This window comes from Podarcis bocagei, assembly GCF_964188305.1.
Source record: "Podarcis bocagei genome assembly, chromosome: Z".
In the NCBI taxonomy this organism is placed as follows: Eukaryota; Metazoa; Chordata; class Lepidosauria; order Squamata; family Lacertidae; genus Podarcis; species Podarcis bocagei.
The window spans coordinates 49,862,199-49,883,095 of record NC_138140.1 but is presented as its reverse complement, the minus strand read 5'-3'; the positions used below and the strand labels follow the sequence as shown (position 1 = coordinate 49,883,095).

General features: G+C 48.0%; 1 protein-coding gene across 7 annotated transcripts in view; it reads right to left on the bottom strand.

Annotated features, from left to right (window-relative positions):
- The window catches only part of DLG3 (discs large MAGUK scaffold protein 3), a 124,058-nt gene extending 103,555 nt beyond the window's left edge, over nucleotides 1-20,503 (bottom strand). For 5 of the 7 annotated variants that reach the window (XR_014004455.1, XM_081180412.1, XM_081180422.1 and 2 more), the window contains exons 1-4: nucleotides 20,382-20,503; nucleotides 14,673-14,804; nucleotides 10,494-10,612; nucleotides 5,165-5,302 (exon numbers count right to left, since the gene is read on the bottom strand). Coding sequence is in view for 6 of the 7 variants with exons in the window: in XM_081180412.1 (XP_081036538.1) it covers nucleotides 5,165-5,302; nucleotides 10,494-10,612; nucleotides 14,673-14,804; nucleotides 20,382-20,397 (405 nt within the window). In the remaining variant the exon portion in view is untranslated. Of the gene's footprint in view, nucleotides 1-5,164; nucleotides 5,303-5,977; nucleotides 6,060-10,493; nucleotides 10,613-14,672; nucleotides 14,805-20,381 lie in introns of those variants that run through there. The other 2 variants (XM_081180420.1, XM_081180421.1) reach the window with 2 other exon arrangements.
- Between the last annotated feature and the right edge of the window lie 394 nt (nucleotides 20,504-20,897).

The following is a 20,897-nucleotide window of genomic DNA, read 5'->3' as shown; positions in this document are numbered from 1 at the left end:
CTGATCTGATCGGCCCTTTTCCTCTTTGCAGGTGAACACAGGAAGCTGGGTTTTATCCACCCATCTAGGCTGGCACTGCCTAAACCGGCCGGCGGGAAGGAAGGGTCTTCCTCGTCATTAGCTACCTGAAACTTTGCTTAACTGGAGAATGCAGAGATTGAACCAGAAGAGCCATTGCGCTCCTTCTGCCCCTGCCCTAAAGCCAAACCAACCTGGCAGAGAAACAGGGATTTCCAACCCAATTGGAAACACAGACCGTCAGCCTTATGCTGACTTAAGGTCATTGGGCCCATCTAGCTCAGTAGGGTCTACACTGATTGGAAGTGGCTCCCCCAGGGTTTCAGACAGGGGTCTCTGCCTGCCCACCTTGGAGATGCCAGAGACTGAACCAGGGGCTTTCTGCATTCTAAGCAGGTGGTCTAACACTTGAGCCATGACCCTTCCCTTGGAACTATGGCATTTTGAAATGATTCTTGCCTTGTGCACCCCCAAAATTCTGGTCCCTGGATGAAAAACCTCGCTTAGGGTGGGCTTATCCCTCAGGATCCATCCAGCTCGACCCTACCTTCAAGACAAGTGCAACCACAGAACTGCTAGCAGAGAAAGCATTACTTTGTGAAATGCATGGTTAATGAATGGAACTCCAGAAGAGGCAGTAAAAGCGTTAAGAGTTTTTTTCTTCAAGGATTAAGTAAATACATGCAGGGAGGAGTGATCTACTGCTGACCATTAGCCACAGCAGATAAATCCACAAAACGGCCTTTAAGACTCCAACAATGGCTTTGCATGGTCACTAACTAGTGAATTTGACCTTCTGGAGAAAACCTTTTTCATGCTTGAAGTGCACTGGGATGATTTGATGCATTGGCACATGAAACAAAAAAACGACAGCCTCTTCGGCTGGGCTGTGAGTTACAGAATGCTTGGGATTCCTAGCTGTTGGGCGATAGCATGGGAAAAGCTGTTCAGCCCACTATCCGAAGTGGGTTTAGGGAGCACATGGGTGCACAAGGCACATAAGCGCTGAAAACTCACTCCTTGGAGGGAGGGTCAGAGGGGATCCTCAGGCCAACAAGATGCCAGTGGGAAAGTCAGAAGCAGGACTTGAGCAAAACAGTACTCTCCCAGCAAGTGCTATTCTGCCACTTACTCAGGAGGCAGAGCATAGCCATCATGGCTAATAGCCATTGATAAGTCAAATCTCCACCAAACATATTTAAAGTACATGGCTCCCCCCAAAAAAAATATATATATCCTGGGAACTGTAGTTTGCCTGTCACAGAGCTACAATTCCCAGTGCCCTTGACAAACTACAGTGCTTTAAATGACTTGGTGTAGATGGGACTCCGTGGAGTTTGATGGTTCTTGGACCAACATCCAAGTCTGCTTTTGTTGTCACTTGGAGCTATCCATGGTGCTACCCACCTCGTCTGTTTGCCTTGGGGCTGTGCCTGACTTTGTTTACCTGGACTTACACTCTTGCTTTTGATCTTGCCTAGCTGCACTCTGACCTATGCTTGTGCTGACTCTGCTTCTTAAAACTGGAACTTGTGCTAGTGATATGTGACCTGGTGTTCTTGGTGTTCCTGGTGTTCTGTGACTAGGCCCCACTTGACTAGACCAGTGCTCCCCAGCTGGGACAAAACATGGGCTGATCTAGATGGCTCCTCAGTTTTTATGCACTAGTTAGACACAGAGGAATGATGGAAGAAACCAGCTGGGCAACCCCCAAGGAAAGAAGGCTCAGAGCCCAGGGATTGGTGGTGGGGTGAAGATAAGTGGTCAGAGAGAGAAGACTGGGAAGAGGATGTGTCAGAAGCGGAAGAGCCAGCAGGTCTTAGTGCGCTGGGAAAGTCTGTGGCAGAGAGAAGTCCGGAATCAGAGGCAGAAGCTGAAGCAGGAGAGTGGGCTGAGGGAAGCCAAGAGGCAGGGATGAGGCAGGCTGGTGAAGAGGCAAGGGTGTCTCCCTCTCCTGCTGCGACAAGCTCCCCCTCCCCACTTGTCTCCCAGAACCAGGAGATGCATGAAAAGGGAAGAGGAGAGGTTGGCTGCATGCAGGCACAGTCTCGGATTGCTTGGGGAAAACCCTGGAAAGGAGGAGACATAGCCGGCTGTAGGGGGGGCGGGGACTTTTAGTCCCAGCAACTGCTTCATGGGGACAAGACCTTAGTTGCTGTACTCATTAGGCCTGACACTCCTGTGCAGATCCTGTTTTGCTAATGAATAGTTAAATCTAGTTTGCTTAGTGTGAGTTACTGCTGGCTTGCTCTTGTCATCCATCTAAACTGGCATGTTGTTCTTCCTCTAAGCAAGGAGCGGGGAACTTCTTCTTTTTTTAGCCACATTCCCTTCTGACAGGCCTACCTCCCAGTGGTGGGCAGAGCCAGATGCAAAAACGGGCGCAGCAACGCATATAAAATTTACCTTTGTACAGTAGGCTAATTTCTTCACACAGCCCTGACTATTCTCCATTGAGGCAAGCAAGAGGCATTATCAGAATTCAACGATGCATTCCAGTCAGGCAAATATCCTCAAAGCAAGGCCATTGAGAGGCATGGCTGAGGGGGTGTTTGTGGCAGGAAAGGGCATGTGGCCTGGGGAGAGTCCCAAGGGCCACCTAGAGAGGACTGGAGAGTCACATTCTCCCCAAGTTTCACTACCCCTGTTGTAAGCAAACACCAGAAACTTTGCAGAGGTCTGTGATATGGTACCACCTGCTCAGTTACAACAACCTTTTCGTGACATGGAGACACTGCACATGATGGCACTGGTCCAACACACACAGGTGCACTTTATTCCGTGGTGTTCCAGTGGGAGGTCAAAGTATGTTCTTCTTAAGGTGGGTCCTTTGCACTGTCACAGCAAAGGCCCGTTTCCAGACACTAACAATCCAACAGTGAGAGTAACCCCTAGCTCCTGCCATTGACCCCAGAAACAAAGGAACTTCAAAGCTCTTTCCACTAGGCACCCCCAGCTCCAGAACGCACACTGTATGTTACAGAGGCACTATTATATCAGCATGCTTCCACCTTCTAACAGCTCGCGAAGCTCTGCCATGAGAGAAGCAGGAAATGGTTATCCCAAAGTCTGGTCTAGGAGGAGGAGGCTTGGGCGCAATTGTCTCTGTGGGAAAACAGAGTTCACACACGAACACACACACGCACCCCCTCTCTCTCCACTATGCCCCAGAAATAACGGCTGCCTGGAAAACTCAGAGAAGCCACAGTAGTAGCCGTCAAGGTCATCTCTTGCGCAAGCCTTGGATATGACAGCCTACATCTCCTGCCCCCCTGGTTCTCTCCCATTTGTGTTGCAAAAAAAAAGGATGTTCCATGGATTTTTCTGCTAGGAAACTGAATCACCACAAAGATGCCAGTGCAAAACATTTGTTCTCCTCTCAGGGGTTCATTGGTCCAACACAGAGAGATCTAAAAGTGAGGACACAAGCCTTAGTAAGCCTGCTGGTGCTTCCATGATATATCTGGCACAAGGAGTCTGTATTGTCCTACATGATACCCCCCCCCCCAAGATGAAGCGCTTCCATCTTACACTTCCCTCTAAGGCACAGAAAACTGCCTTACACCAGGTCAGGCTATTTGTCTATCTAGACTAGGGATGTCAGATAATTCTGTCAGATCTGGAAATAGGAAAGGGAAATGCACCAATTTGCACATTTGTCCAAGGCCAGGAACAGGAATCATGCAAGTGAACACGAGTTGTAAGAGATAAATATCATCTATCATATGAAGCCCAATGGCAATATCTGCCATTATAACATCCTCTACCAGCCATGTTTGGACTAGCAGCTTTCTCAGCTTCTGAAACACTGGAGATATTGGAACAATTGGATAAATCTTTTGAAACTAAAAAAAAACCACTGATCACTTTCTACAGATATTTATTATCAATAAATTTGATATACAGATTTTACGAAATGATTGGAATAAAGAACTGGATTGTCCAATACCACCTAATCAGTGGGAAAACGTTTTAGCTTCTGTAGCAATGGTATCAATGGATCTTAAATTGTGACTTACACAACAGAAAATAATATTTAGAATTTATTGGCTCCATTATGTTTGTATAAAAAAGACTTGTCTAAGACTTGCAGTTGTTAGGTGGAGATGTAATAAGGATAATGCCTCTTTGAAACACATGTTTTTACAGTGCTCCATACTCACTTAGTTTGCGGAGAAAATTGTCAACTATATAAATATGACTGTGGGGGCAATTTTGAAATTTTTGGAGGAAGATATTCTTTTCAATTATATACCTATTGTATAGAAGCTGACAATTGGACAACAAAAATGGATTCTACACACCCTAACAGTGGCCAAGAGACTGGAATTGATGAACTGGGAGAATAAAGATATGATCCCAATGGATTGATAACATGAGAACATATGAACGGGTTGCTTACAGACAAAGTCTTTGTTTGGACAAATATACTGAAATCAGGAACAAGTTTATACAGGATATAGTGGGTTATTAATTATCATATATGTATTAGAACAATCATATTATCTATTTATTTACATAATAATGTATGGAAATGTAACTGAGTATATTTAGTGTATTATACTCTTTCTTAATGTATTTTTTGCACTTTCCCCCTTTCTTTTTTCTTCTTCTTCTTTCATTACTTTATTTTCTATAACTGATTTTTTAAAAATAATAATAGCAACAATTTTTTTAAAACCCTCAGTGAGTTAGGGACTTCATCTGCATGCAAAAAACAGGGTCTGGTGGATGAGACTGATAATGGGTCCAATGGTCAAGAAGGCGGTTTCTGCAGGAGCTCTAGAGGGATACTTTATGCACTGCATAAAGGAGGACTTTCGCTTATCTGCCTGTATCTTCCAACATTCAGCTTCACTGGATAGTCACAAGTCTAGTGTTATGAGAGCGGGAGACAAACTTTTCTCTATTCATTCTCTCCCTGCCATGCAAAACTCTATCATGCCCGCCCTGGCAATGGTAGCTCTGTGTAAGGGGACGGGGTCTCCTAACAACTTACAGCACCCTTAGCAGACTACAGCAACCAGAATTCATTGGGGGAAGCCATGACTGATTTAAAGTGATACGATACAGCATTAAATATATGGACGAAATGTGGCCCAAGACTTTGGGCCCTGCCCTGCCCCAGCATGACAAGGAACCTCACCTTGGGCAAGGTGCTGCAGACACCCACCACCAGGCTGCAGACTTGAGCCAGCAACTCGGTCCTGCTCTCTTTCACTTTCACCAGCCGCAGTACCTGCCCTGAGCCCTGGCCCCAGGCTTCTCCTCCTTGCAGCTTCCCCTGAAATGTAAAACAGGAAAAGAGAGAGACACAATGATGGCACAGGCAGCAGCCCAGAAACCATGGTGAGGGAAGCAGCTTCCGCTGCATTAAAAAGAGAAACATGTTATCGTGACGCACCAGTGACTTTGCGCTGGCTGCCCTCATGTTACACCAGCAGCTGTCACAGATTTGGGGGGAAGCCAGGCTCTTCAAGGACGCAAGCCATGGGAATGGCTGCGGGGCTGAGCTGTGGGCTCCTCACGGGCAAGCCGTCTTCACTCACGCTGTTAAATGCAACAGGAGACCCCTACGCCCACTGCATTGATGAAGTTGTAATAGGCACAACCAGTTTCATATTCCTTCCATACCTGTATAAGGCCACTGGGAGAGCCCTTCTGGATCAGGCCAATGGCCCAGTTAGTGCATCATCCTGTTCTCACAATGGCCAACCAGATGCCCCAATGGGAAACCCACAAGCAGGACCTGAGCACAGAGCCCTCTGCCCTTCTGTGGTTTCAGTGACCGGCATTCAGAAATATTACTGCCTCTGACCATGAAGGCAGAGCATAGGAATTGTGGCTAGGAACTATTAATAGCATTCTCCTCCATCAATCTGTCCAGTCCTCTTTAAAAGCCATCCTAGCTGGTGGCTATTACTGCCTCCTTTGGGAGGGAGTTCCATAGTTTACCTACATGCTGCGTGAAGTAGTCCTTTCTGATCCATCCTGAAGATCCATCCTGAATCTTCCAAGATTCCGCTTCATAGGTGTCCATGAGGTCTAGTGTCATGATAGGGAGAAAAAGGTTTCTCTATCCTCTTTCTTCATGCCATGCGTAATCTTATACATTTCTATAAAGTCACCTCTTACTTGCTTTTTTTCTTAACTGAAGATTGGTTGTCCTGAAGGAAATGGAAGGGGAATTCAACCTTTTTGGAAGAAAAGCTAGATTCTGCAACCTAAGGTTACAACCTTATGCACACTTCACCTGGCAGACATAATTTCAGCAGGAAAAGGCAGAAAGTAGTTTGGGATCTGCTGGAAAGTCTATGGGTAATTTATAGTAGATATGCAAGCTAAGGTAAAGGACCCCGGGATGCTTAAGTCCAGCTGAATTCAACTATGGGGTGCGGCGCTCATCTCCACTTTCAGGCTGAGTTGAGCTGGCATTTGTCTGCACACAGCTTTTCTGAGTCATGTGCCCAGCATGACTACATTGCTTCTGGTGCACAGAATACCATGACGAGTGGAAGAGCTCATGGAAACACCGTATACCTTCCCACCTCAGCGAGAAGTAGATACTAATTTGTCTACTTGCACTGGTATGCTTTTGAACTGCTAGTTTGGCAGGAGCTGGGACACAGCAACGGGAGCTCACCCCATTTGCAAGTTCAGGAGGTTCAGAGCCATAGCAAGAAAAAAGCTGTTTATCCTACCTTAGTTCAGGTCTGGTACTGAAAACAAATTCCTAGGCACAGAATTTGCTCAGAGGCAACCTGTTCTATAATTCTAATGGCATGCCTTTGAACCTGGCTTTGGGTGGGAGATCATACCTTGTTGGCATCTGTTTGTCTTGAGAGATAATAAAGTGCACCTTGATGGAGAGGAGAAGTCAAATTGCTGTGTTAGCAGCACCAAAGTGATCTCCCTGGGGTGCAGGCCTGGGCAGTGGGTATGGAAGTCCTGGGCTGCCCAGACAAGAAGACCTCCCTCTCTGCCTTTCTGATGTGGTCCAAAGGAAAGCAGAGCAAGAGGTTTGGCACCAGCATGGCTGCCTCATGTGGTTCTAAGAAAAAATGTGGCAAATTGTGCAAGCCCTAAGGCTGCCAACCACTGATTTACAGCACAGTCCTGTGTGGTATCTACTCAGAATAGTAATGGTAATAGTTATAATAAATTATTTATATGCTGCCTATCTGACTGAGTTGCCCCACCTAGCACAGGAGAGCAGCTAAGATTGTTTGGGCATATATATGTTCACTGTCAAGGGTGGCAGCAGGCTCCCAATTCCAATAGTGAGACAAAGGAGGATGGAAAGGGTACATCTTGAGAACAGAGACAAGCAACTCCTAGGTTGTTGGCTTGCGCTATCATTAATGGCCAAGGTCCCAAAACGAAGTCAGGGGCTAATCTGGTCCACAGTCTGGACCTTTGGGGCAGCATTCTTGCCTCTGGAGAGAAAGGAGGCATGAGCCTGAGCATCATCAAGGCAGAGAGAGACAAAACACAGGGTTTCCTTTAGCGCCCTCCTGTGACTGTTTTGCCAATTGCTCTCAGGCTGGAAAGACAGATAGCAAAGTTCCCAAGTGGACTGGTGCACACAGCCCGGTCAACCTGACTGCATGCACTCACTGCTTTTATTCAGTACTGGCGTCTCATCAAAGGTGTTCTGCAGGCTTTTGAGATACAACAAATCTGCAAAACCTATGAGGATGATGATACCATGCCTGTCTATAGGCAAAAGTCTCCCCAGGAGTTGGGGGCTGGGTAGCAGCGAAAGGGCTACTTCTTTACTCTTGGGAGAAGAGTAAAGAGAAACCATAAAGCAAGGGTGGGGAGTCTCAAGCCTGGGCCAAATGTGACCCTCCAGACCTTTCCATCTGGCCCTTGGGAGTCTTCCCCAAGCTGCACTGCATCCCCAGGCGCACACACCCCTTGGCTGTTTTTGCCCGGCTGGAATGTGTGCTTGGAACTCTGATGATGCCTCTTGCACATCTGGATGAAGGACAGAGAGGAAAACACGGTGAAATAGAGGATGTGGTGGAGGACAAAGAGGAGGATGGGGGGGGGCCTGTCTTGCCAGTAGTACATGTGAAAGGGATCTAGGGGTCTTAGTAGATCACAAGCTTCACATGAGTCAACAGTGTGAAGAAGCACCAAAAAACAAAAAAACAACAAAAAACAACTAATGCTAATCTAAGCTGCATCAACAGAAATACAGAGTCCAGGTCTAGGCAAGACATAGTCCCACTCTATTCTGCCTTTGTCAGACCACACTGGAATACAGTGTCCAGTTTTGGGCAGTACAATTTCAGAAGGATGTTGACAAGCTGGAATATGTGCAGAGGAGGGTGACCCATGGAAGATGGAGCAAGGTTGTTTTTTCCTGTTGTGGAGGGTAGGACCTGAACCAACGGATTTAAACTATATGAAAGGAGATTCCAACTAAACATCAGGAAGAACTTCCTGACAGCAAGAGCTGTTTGACAGTGGAACAGACTCTCTCGGGAGGCTGTGGGCTCTCTTCATTTGAGGTTTTTAAGCAGAGGTTGGGTGGCCATCTTTCATGAATGCTTGAGCTGAGATTCCTGCATTGCAGGGGGTTGGACTAGATGACCCTTGGGTCCCTTCCAACTCTAAGATTCTATAATGCTGTGAAATCAGCTACTGTACAAAGGTAAGGTTTACATTCCTTCCTCCCCCCGCCCCCACTTTTGCCCCTGGCCCCACATACTTCCGGCATGTGGCCCCTGGAAGGTTACTCAGAAGAGAATGTGGTCATTTGATTAAAAATGGTTCCCACCCCTGCAATAAAGGCTCTGGGGATTCTCCAACCTTTACACCATAGGCCACCTGACATCCTGAAAACAAAATATTTAAACTTTGTTAGAGGAAGAGGGCTCAGCTGGCAGCAAGCACCTTCTGTTCCCAGCTTACAGGAAAGGAAAACAGCCAGAAGGAAGGGGAAGAGAGTTCACTTCTGAGACAGAACTGCAACCTGCCTGGCTCAGATCCTCATACTTGTAAGAAGGTGAAATGAGCCCTGCTAGGTCAGGTCAGTGGCCCAAATAGAGCAGCATCCTGTTCTCACAGTGACCCACCAGGTGCCTGTGGGAAACCTGCAAGCAGGATCCAAACACCAGAGCTCTCTCCCCTAGCGTGGTTTCCTGCAGCTGGCATTCAGAAGCATTGCTGCCTCCAGCCGTGGAGGCAGGGCACAGCCATTGTGGCAGAAGCCGTTGATAAGTCTTATTCTCCATGAATTTGTCTCATCCTCTTTTAAAGCCACCCACATTGGTGGCTGTCACTGACGCATGTGGGACCAAAGTTCAACTATGCACTTCACAAAGTTGTACTTCCTTTTGCCTGTCCTGAACCTTCCAATCTTCAGTTTCTTTCGATATCCACAATTCCTAATGCTATGAGAAAGGGATGTGAGAATGCACAAAAGTGAAACCCAGTGGAACACCAAGCTACCGATGGTGGCTACTGTCTCCCTCTACAGTTGGAGGCCTTATGCCTCTGAATACCAGTTGCTGATAAATGCAGCTGGAGAGAGTGCTATCACCATCTGCTTGCGGGCTTCCCATTAAGGCATCTGGTTGACCACCATGCTGGTCTGGGGGGGGCCTTTGGCCTAATCCAGGAGGGCACTTAAGTTCACCCAGCCCACCTCTAGAACACCTCTCCTGCATCATTTAACAGTGATTGTACAGAAACAAATGAAGCCATCTAATGCAGTGTTAGATGGCTGGTCCATCTAGTAGTCAGGAGCAAGCAGGCAGTAAACAATACCATGCAAGATGGAGTGAACACTTCGTTTGCAAAAAAATGCGATCTGCACAGACTTATTGGAGTGTCAGGCCTAATGAGCATGAGCACAGCAGCTCATCTCAGTAGGTCTGCCCCCATGAAGCAGTCGCTGAGACTGAAGGTTGGCATAGGAAGTTGCTTTATCCCAGGCTGGGCAGTCCCAGGCTGGTTTTCGGGTGGAATTGAAGAAGGCACCCGAGGGTTCAGATTGCACCATTAAAGTTGGTTTGGTGCTCTGTGAACCTGCTTCTCCTCCCCCCACTGGACTTTTTTATTTTTTTGCAGTAAGGAAAGTGACAGGAAAGTGTGGGATAACAATCCCTTGATGCAATATAGTCTAACCTCTGTGCAAACACATCAAAATTATTAAATAGCTGACACTGTCTAACCAACCCACAAACATTTATTCAAGTTTATCAGGATGAATGCTCTTTAAACAGCACACCTAGGAGAAGGCGATGCCAGACCATCAAGCTCAGTATTGTCAACATTGATTGGCAGAGGCTCTCTGGGGTCTCTCCCAGTGCTACCTGAAGATAGCAGGAGTTGAACCTGAGAAGACAGATTCTCTATGATGAAACCACAGTCTTTCCACAAAGGGTTCCCTAACTCTTGGACTTGGAGGATGGAGGTGGGGGGAACTTGAAGGTGGCCTTAGCAGAAGCCCACACTCTCACCTGTAGGCCATATCTGTTACGGTCATGATTCTTGCTGGCATCGCCCACATTCTCCAGATCCATGGCCCCATCCTGCTTGCAAGCAGAGAGCAAGTTCAGCTCATAACACTCTTGGATATCTGAAAAACAGGCCGAGAGAGATGTAGATGCAAAAGGAAACAGAATTGCTCCAGCTGCCTTGGGAGATTCTTAACACTCAAGGCCTGGGCAGGGTGAATGAGTCAGGGGTGTCAGCATAGCCAGCAAGGTGAGCAACAGCAAGCTCAGTGAGATTTGCCCACAAGGCAGGAAGCTCAGCAGCAACACAACCGACTCCATGGTTACAGCTATGCATTGCTAACTTCTCTTTTCCAATCCCAGCTCTTGCACATCTGGAAGACCTGGGGCTCTGCTCAGAGCCAGAGGAAGGCAGAATCATTCCTGCCCTACAGGAAGGAGTTGCCAGCAAAAGAGGTCACTTTCAGTTGCCCTTTAAGTTGTTGCTGGCATCCATCTGTCTCAAGAGACAATGGAGTGCACCTCTGGTGGTGAAGTCAAGCTGCTGCATTAGCAGCACCAAAGTGACCTCTCCAGGGCACAAGCCTGGGTGGTGAGTCTGGAGGTCCTGGGCTGCAAAGAGGACAAGACTCCCCTCTCGGCCTCACTGATGTGGTTCAAAGGAAAGCAGCGCAAGACATTTGGCACCAGCTTGGCTGCAGGAGTTGCCGGAAGTAGGCGACCATCTTAGGGACTCCTCTCTGGATTTATGTAGAGTTTGCTTCTTAACTTTTTCTTCTCCTGAAGATATTCCACAAGGCAGTGGAGGTTTAGGACCAGAGTAGTCCTCCTTCTGGATTTTCTACCTTCCCAAGTGGATGAGCCCCACCTGCCCCAAGTTTCCCTCCACAGCACGTGCAGAAACCGCCTTTCCACATTTGCCTTTGATAATCTTCTTGGAGCAGCAGAGTCCACGTGGAAACGCCACCTAGGCAGCAAGCAGGGGCTTCCCAGAGAACCTGACATGTGCCCTCACTTATAACGGTTGGCTGGTGTGTCGCTGTCACCACCACTACTGTGCCTATTGAAGGGGAATGGGAGCAACTTGGCAGCTACCCAAGCTCAGCCAGGAAAAGCTGAGAGGAGGAGGAGGCAGTGGGGAGGTGGAGGCCCAGGCATTTCCTCTGTGCGCAGGGCCGGGGTCTCACATTCCTGAGTGGAAGCAGCAACAGCAGCAGCTGGCGGCTTTGCTACGACCAGACATGCCCTGCTCTCTTGTGCTGGTTGCTCCCACTGAGCTGGGCAGGGCTGAATCCCTCCTTCAGTTGGCTCCCACCTGGAAACGCCATCAGAGCAAGCCTTGGCCTGATAATTAACTGGATAGGAACCCACATACAGTATCCCATTTAGTATCCCCCAAAATTCCCCCTCATGTATCCTGCCCAGGGGGCATAGGCTCTGGACAGCTCTTATTGCTATGCCAACTGGTGCTCCTAGAGCAGCATTGCAAACTAGGGGAGTAGGGTGTGCCTCTTTCTGGGAAGGGTCAGCCCCTTTTCTCCCCAGAATGTTAGGCCAACAATTGGGGAGTGGTGCAGGTCCATCCCCCTGCTCTAGGGCCACATTCACACAAAACATTTGAAGCATGGCAATACCACTTTAAACAACCATGGCTTCCCCTAAAATACCCTGGGAGCTGTAGTTTGTTAAGGGTGCAGATTGGTTTTAGGCGGTCCCCTATTCCCCTTGCAAAGCTACAGTTCCCAAGTCCCTCGTGAAGAGGGATTGATGGTCCAACCACACATAGTGGAATTGTAGCTTTGAGGGGAATAGGGGAATACTCTGGAAAACTCCCAGCACCCTTAACAAACTACAGCTCCCATAATCCTTTGGGGGAAGCCTTGAGTTTTTAAAGTGCTTTAAATGTATGGTGTAAATGTGGCTCAGGTCCACCAAAACCTTCTTCAAAATCTCCTCCCACCACCTCCCCAATTTTTAAAGTCAACAACTGAAACAGAGCCTATTGCTATCCTTGTTTTTAGGAAACTCTATAAAGCATGGGTTCCAGGCATATATATATCCATGGCTCAGTTTCCTAGGAATGAGGTTCAGCGGAGACCGTGGTATCTTTATGACATATGGCTTATTCACACATATACACAACCTGAGCCTACGCTGGAGGGGCTCACAGCATTAACAACCAAGAAAGTCTTTGTTGTCCCAATCACAGCCTTGGATTCCAGGAGAAATCAAGCATGGCTCTCCCTCTCTGGCTTACACCTGCTTCTAACTTCCAGCGCTCTCTCTCACACAACTCTCCACTCTGGCTTTTGTCTTTCTAACTTAACACCACCCATCTGCTCTCTGGCACAGAGCCATTTTCTTTGTTATACTAATGACCAACTGTACTTAAGGTACTTAGATGACAACTATGACCCTTGCCTGACTAGCCCAACAATTGAATCCTCCATTAGATTGTAACCCTTGATAGATCCAGGACCCCAGGAATTAAGAGGAGATTTGGGCATCATGCAGACCAATCCCCATGAATTCACAACCATACAGACATGCTACAGGGCTGCTGATAGTACTACCAGTAGCTAAAATTGTGTAAAGCACTTGAAAATGAAAGATAACAAACACTATTATTAGCATGAATGGCACCTTACCTATTTCCCTACCTCTTAGGACACTCCCCTTGGTTACTGTTTTTTAAGAAGACTGGGGTGGGGAGGAGGATATGGCTAAAAAAGGGGAGTCAAGGAGGAAGTGGGGCTTGAGGGTTGCATCAATAATTTCCCAGGTAATTCAAGCATTTGTTACCAGAGGGCAGGAGAGGGACATAGACCAACAATGTTCTGTGTCCTACATAGAGCAGCTGCCATTTGATGCTACAGAGTAGTGGCTCCCAAAGTGGGAGGTACTGCCCCCTGGAGGCAGAATACAAAGTGGGGTGCTAAAAGGAAAGTGGGGAGCAGGGTCTAATTGACTGTCAGAAATTGCAAAGCTGGCACCACTGAATCAATTAAACTCAACTGCTTTAATTGGATTTTGAATAAACATGCAATTAATTCTCTTTTTTAAAAAATATTATTGTGCTATTATTTTCCTTAAGGAGTAAACCCTACACAAATCCAGAGTGGTGTCCCTAAGATGGTTGGATGGTGCCTTGTAGGCCTCCTTCTGGCAACTCCTGCAGCCAAGTGGGTGTCAAACACCTTGCTCTGCTTTCCTTTGAACCAGATTGACAAGGTTGAGAGGGGTCTTGTCATCTGAGCAGCCCAGGGCCTCCAGACACACCGCCCAGGCTTGCCCCCCAAAGAGATCCCTTTGGTGTTGCTAATGCAGCAGTTTGACTTCACCCCCAGAGGCACACCCCACTGTCTCTCAGGCCATAGGGATGCCAACAGCAGTGGGTCATGCAAGCTGCTATCATGAATAATGATTCTTAGAGGGATGGGTGAGGGCATTGGGGATAAGTTTATTGAACTGAGGGCGTGGGGGAACCATGGAAAGCGCCAACCAGGGTCCCTCCAGATGTGTTGGACTACAACTCCCATCACTGGGGCTGATGGAGCGAGTGGTGGTACAGTGGTCAGAGCATTGGACCAGGTACTTGGAAACCACTGTGCAAATCCCCACACTTGGCCATGAAGCTTTCACTGGATGACCTTAGGCCAGTCACTGCCTCTCATGCTAACCCAGCCTCACAGGATTGTTGTGGAGATTAAATGAAGGGCAGGAGAACCCCTTGGAGGGAGAGAGACGGAAGGTGTATATGGAGCAATAAATAAACAAATAAGTTGCAGTTCAGCACAGCTGGAGGACCTCAGGTCAGCAAAGGCTGCTCTATAGTCCAGCTGGGGGGAGGGGAGGAACCAATGTTTCCCCTGCCAATCAAATTTGATTTGGGTCATGGCTATGGCCAGGTAAATCATCAACAGCTGTATAGGAAGCTCTGCTCAGACAGCACAGCCCGCTCTAGTTCCTGCCAGCTTGACAGAAGGTAGCAGAACCCCATGATCATGTGTACAAATCGCTGAAGCCGCTCATCCGAGCACCTGTATAACGAACAGCTCTGGCACGGGGAGACCTGCAAGAGGTGCAGAAACAGCTACTGCTCTCCGCCCTCCACCCCCTGCCCATCTGCCCACAAAGCATGCCCAGGTGCTTTGGCTCTGTACAGCTGCAAGGCGCCCTTACCTAGCAGCGCCTGGAAGAGCTCGCTCTGGAAGACGTGAACCACTTTCTCGATGGAGACTTGCAGAGGCCGCTCCGCCGGGGACTGCAGACTCCCCTGGTACCTTGCCAGGATCTCCACAGCCCGCTGGGTGTCTGCCAAGACAGGATCAGAGCTATAAAGCACAATGCCTGCACACAGGCAGGTGCTGCCAGCCCTAACTAGGCAGCAGGCCACGCCCCCTCATGCCCCACTGCTGACATCGTTTGCCCCTGTTATGTGGGCAGAGGTAGACAGCCTTTGGAAAGGAAGGTTCCATCTCACTGTCACAGCCGACAGCTGCCCTTCTCCACAAATTCACCTAACCCTGTTTTATATCCACCTTACAACGAACCACGATTGCAACTTGGTTCCAGTGTGTGCTTGTTTGTTTGTTTGTTTAAAAACAAACAAACAAACAAACAAACAAACAAACAAACAAACAAACCGGATTTCCTTAGACCAAGTCTTATACTGCTGGTCTATTTGGTTTATCTGCCTTATACAGAATCAGACCATGGATCCACATTGCATCCACATTGTACATTCAATGCACATTTAAAGAACACAGCTCCCCCCCCCCAAGAATCATGGGAAATGTAGTTTAACTGCTCACCAAACTACAGCCCCCATCACTCTTAACAAGCTACACCTCCCAGGCTTCCTTGAGGGAAAGCCACACGCTTTAAGTGCCCTTTAAAAGTGCTTTAAATGCATGGTGTGGTTGTGACAGCACTTACTGGATTTCAGGCAGGGTTCTCTCCCTGTAGATGCCATCAGGAATCAAACCTGGACCTTCTGCATGCCAAGCAGAGGCTCTACCACTTAGTTATGGCCTTTCCCCCTTTGGAAGTCATTCAAAACACAATGCTTTGGCCCACAGAGCTACAGCCCTAACCAGATTGTGGAAGGGAGTCCCCCTGTGGATGGGGGCTCAGACTGACTCCCATCCAAAAGCAACACTGCCTCTCAAAAGCGTGGGGAGGGTGGTGAACAGCAGTGCAACTGGGTCAGTGCACTGGATGAAGCAAAGATCACCTCTGTTGAAGCAATGATTCTTTAACATCAGCTTCGTTGGACTGGTCATGTTGTGCGGATGCCTGATCATCGTCTTCCAAAGCAACTACTCTATTCCGAACTTTAAAAATGGAAAGCGTAATGCTGGTGGTGAACAAAAGAGGTTTAAAGACTCTCTCAAGGCAAATCTTTAAAAATGTAGTATAAACACCAACAACTGGGAAACACTGACCTGTGAGTGCTCCAGTTGGAGAACAGCCTTGACCAAAGGTGCCATGGGCTTTGGAGACACTCAAACTCCACTGTGCCCCCACTGTGGAAGGACATGTGGGTCCAGAACTGGCCTCCACAGTCACTTACCGACTCATTGTTAAAACCGTGTTTAGGGAAGACAATCTTACTCGGCTATTAGGGATTGCCAAAGAAGAAGCAGCAGCTGGGTCAGGCTGGTGGAGGGCCCTTCTGAGCCCCTCGGACCACCAGCCAGTGCCTAAGCTGTCTGGCTACAGGAAGGCTGGAGTTCTCTCCCTATTTACTCTCATTCTGATATACTTGGCATTTTTAATTTGAAACACTCACTCACTTTTATTTTGTCCCCCTAAAAAAATCAAGAGAGCTTCTTAAAACTCTAGAAAAGGGCTCTCAGAGATCCTGATCAACCAAGCGGCTAAGTTCAGATGCCTCCCTAGTCTCCTGTGGGTTCTGCTGCCCTCAAGAAGCATCTCTCCCCCAGACCAGCGCATGGAGGGGGGCTTCCCTTTGTGAGGGACAGCCCTAAAACAAAGGGCGTCTGTACCAGCTCCTGGGAGGAGTCAAACAAGAGGGCAGCTGAGCCCATCCTCTGACCTTGTAGCTCTTTTGCTCCCAGCAGGGGGTACAGATCCCAGAACAAGAGGGCTGTGTCTGCAAGTGCTCAGGACCCTGAGACAATCACTTCTCACAACATGCCACCACACCTCAGGAAGAAAGCTGGAGATGTTGGGAGATTTCCTTCTTCCAGTACAGGAGTTTGCAAACCTTTCTGTTTCAAAGCCAGCCACATAAGCATTGATTTGTCTGCTATGGAATCTCAAGTGGGCTATGGATCGTGCTTTACTTGCGTGGAGGACAATGAACACAGCTAAGCTCTGCCTTCACGGTTGGAGGCAGCATGCTTCACTGTGTTAGAAACTCAGATATATAAGTTAGGTGCCAAATGGCTCCTTAAACCAATGTTGTAGTCGTCAAAATGGAATATCTAGTTGCCATCTTGGGGGCAGCTGGCTCTAAAGTCTTATTTTTCAAATGATGGACTGACTGTGATTATGACTAGTGAGCTTTGAGCTTTGAGCACTTACAGAAGAAGAATCACTTGATCCAGGCACAGTCCACATATATACTGGCTTTTTCCGATCTCTGTTTCTTAATGGCGACTGCTCTTGCTCAGGCTGCACAGAAATAGGCATTTTGGTTCCAGGAATTCATCCCAATTGTGCAAATAAAATATAACTGACAGAACTCTATGGGATGGAGGTATTAGTGTGTGAAAGCAGTCCAGATCCGATGATCCCCAGATGGTGGAGATATCAGGTGCCATCCTGGCACCTAGGCATCTTCGCTTGGTCACAAGTGGTTGAAAGGCAGGTGCACAATGTGACTGGCTAATTTTGAACAGTGCAAATACCAGTTGCCAGGAATCACAAGCAGGGAGAGCGCTGCTGTTGCACTCAGGTCCTGCTTGCAGATTTCCTATCGGGGCATCCTTCTGGCTACTGGGAGAACAGGATACTTGACTAAATGTGCCTTTGGCAGGTCTAGTTGCAGGGCTCTTCTGATATTCTTAGGCTGGGACCCACATTGTGTCCCCTGCCATAAATGGACAGTGCATCCTAGGAAAGCACTTATTACTCACCTGCAGCTATCTGCTGTTTGCTGTAGGGGTGGACAACCTCTCTGCCCAGAACCCTTGCAGAAGGGTTCACCCTCTTCCTGTGCCACCCTCAGAATTAAAAAGACACTAGTTCACACTGTTGGAAGGCTTCATGAGATCAGAGCAATATAAGGGGTTTTCCAAGTGCAGAAACACACGTCCTTACCTTAAGTCACCCAGACCCTGCTTCTCTGTTCCATGCAGGCACTGGGTGGGCATTCTATTTTAAGAAAAATCGCCTGACCCTACCAAATGCCCACTCAACTGCACCGATCTGGGGAACTAGGACTGTTGCAGGTGCCACATAATACTCATTCTGCACAACAGCACCTGCAGGTTGGAACTCCCTGCCTATTGACATCAAGCAGGTGCCTTCGCTGTACTTTTTTTGGCACCTGCTAAAAAACATTTTTCTTTAGTCAAGCTTAGCCAGACATGTTAACATGTGTTTTAAGCTGCTCATTAGCTTGCTGTTGATCTCAATTATTTTTTGAATGTTTTAAACACTTATTTTCAACTGTTTTTCTTTCTTTCTTTACTGATAATCCTATGGTTTTCTTCTTTTTGTAAATCACTCTAAGGTTTTATCACAGCTGAGCGGTATGTACCGTATTTTTCGCTCTATAACACGCACCCGACCATAACACGCACGTAGTTTTTAGAGGAGGAAAATCCGTAGGCATGCCACCCGTAGGCATTCCCTCCATAACACGCACAGACATTTCCCCTTACTTTTTAGGAGGAAAAAAGTGAGTGTTATGGTGCAAAAAATACGGTAAGTTTTGTGAAATAAATAAAGGGCATCTAAGCCGCCCATTACATATTTTTTTTGACAAGAGACCAAGGCTGCTCGGAGAATGGACTGAGTCAGATCATTGCTCCTCCTTGCCCAGGGATAGAGAAGCACTGCAAGAAGTTGTTAATTACCGTATTTTTCGCTCTATAAGACGCACCACACCACAAGGCGCACCTAGTTTTTGGAGGAGGAAAACAAGAAAAAAAATATTCTGAATCTCAGAAGCCAGAACAGCAAGAGGGATCGCTGTGCAGCGAAAGCAGCAATCCCTCTTGCTGTTCTGGCTTCTGTGATAGCTGCGCAGCCTGCATTTGCTCCATAAGATGCGCACACATTTCCCCTTACTTTTTAGGAGAGAAAAAGTGAATCTTATAGAGCAAAAAATACGGTATATTACAGTGGTGCCCCGCAAGACGAACGCCTCGCAAGACAAAAAACTCGCTAGACGAAAGGTTTTTCCGATTTCGATTTGCCTCGCAAGACGAATTTCCCTATGGGTTTGCTTCGCAAGACGAAAACGTCTCGCGACTTTGTTAAACCGTTAAAACCGTGCTTCACAAGACGAAAAATTCGCTAGACGGCAAAACTTGCGGAACGAATTAATTTCGTCTTGCGAGGCACCACTGTATTTACCCCACTCTTTAAGCAGCCTCCCTTTTATATCCTCACAACAGCCTTGCAAGGCAGGTCAGCTGAGAGGCAGTGGCAGGTAAAAGGTTTATTCCTTTGGGACTGAGCAGGGATTTGAATCTCACCACCTACAATCCAGGACTCTATCCCAGGAGTAACCAATGTGTTGCCCTCTAAACATTTTGGACTACAACGCCTATTTGCCCCAGACAGCATGGCCAATGGTCAGGGATTATGGGAGCTGTAGTCCACAAATCTGATGGGCACTGCAGTGGCAGTGACAATCCCAGACCTGGATGCGTGTGCACAGTTCCTGATTTACGTATGAGCTGAGCAGGCTAGAGCCCACAGCCTCATAAACTAGAGGGCATCAGCCTCTTGCAAAAAAGGGGGGGGGTTAATAATAAACTGCAAAAGAAACAGCTATAGAAAATTATTCAAAACATTATTCAAAATTCCACCTTGTGTAAACCAATTATTTTATTCAACCCTCAAACAGAGATATTGTAAGTTTACTGGTAAGTTTAGTTACTGATTTTAATAGTATAATTGAGAAGTTTGCATCCAAAAGAGCTTGATAGAAACTGTTCTGACTTTGCATATACTGTAGTACAATGATTCCTCTATGAATGTGGTGAATGTCTCCATTAATTCCATACTTTTGTAAACTTGAAAAATGTTATAAACTTATTATAAACTTGAAAAATGTTATAAACTTATAAGCAGTCTTTTTATCAATGCCAAGATTTCAGCAATGTTCTACTTTCACTGAATAGATATAGGGAAGAATTGGGTTTTGCTTCTCATGATGCTATTGAGTCTGAGCCTCCCCAGGTCTCTTAGCCAAGGCCTTCAATGGCTGTAATCGTGGCTGGGTGTGCAAATCACATTACTGTGCAGTAGCAGGTAGCAAAGTTAGAGAGCGGCTTCTGGGCCTTTGACTCCAGCACTTTGTCCCTGCTGGAAAATGCTTCTCCCTGAGGTGCAGCTGTTAACATGCACAGAAACCCTGTCAATGAAATTCTGGAGGCAACCCCATACAGGATGCCAGGCGGGTGCCCCCAGAAGGGCTTCCCACAACTTTGTCTCCGGGAAACGCTTCACACCAGCCCTGCCAGGAAGATCAAAAGGTGGCCTCTCAGGTGGCAGCAGGAAATTACTGCCTTGCAATAAGTTTGGGAAAGACACGGCCCCATTCATGGGCATTCACTCTCTAGCCGCGGAAGGGGTCCAGAGGCCTTGGGGGGGGGGGAGAGCACAGAGAACAGTGCGCACCACAGCCGCCCCCTTCCGCCTCAGGGCCCGGGCACGACAACTCGCCGCCCCCCGGCACCTTCTTACCTCTCCGGCTGGTCATGGCCCGGGCGGGGGCGCCCCCGCCGTTATCTCCACTACGCTCTCCGAGATAAGAGGGGAGGAGGCTGGGTGGGTGGCGTTGCCTTGAGGGGCCGCCCTGTCCGGACGGAGGGACGGAGGGCGGGGAAGAGGCGGAGGAGGGCAAAGGGGCCGGGCTCCGACTTTCTGGGCGGGCCAGTCGGCCGGCCGGCGGGGTTCACGCGCCCAAAGAGCGATGGAGGTGTTCCCTGCCCACCCTTTCTCCAAGAAGGCTGGAAATGTCACTCTTCCAAACGCACCCCAAAAGGGCAGCCACGTTCGCTTTTGCGATTCGTTTCCCAAAGAGACTCACGGACGCTGGATACCACGCACACCAAACCTACGGGACGAGACGGGGAAACACCCCTCGATCCCGGGGCTTTGCAGAGGATGCGAGAGCTGCAAATGCTTTGCCAGGGGAGACAGAGGCTCTGAAGCCAGGAAACGTGGCCCCGGCCACACGCACCCCATGCCGTGTCCAGT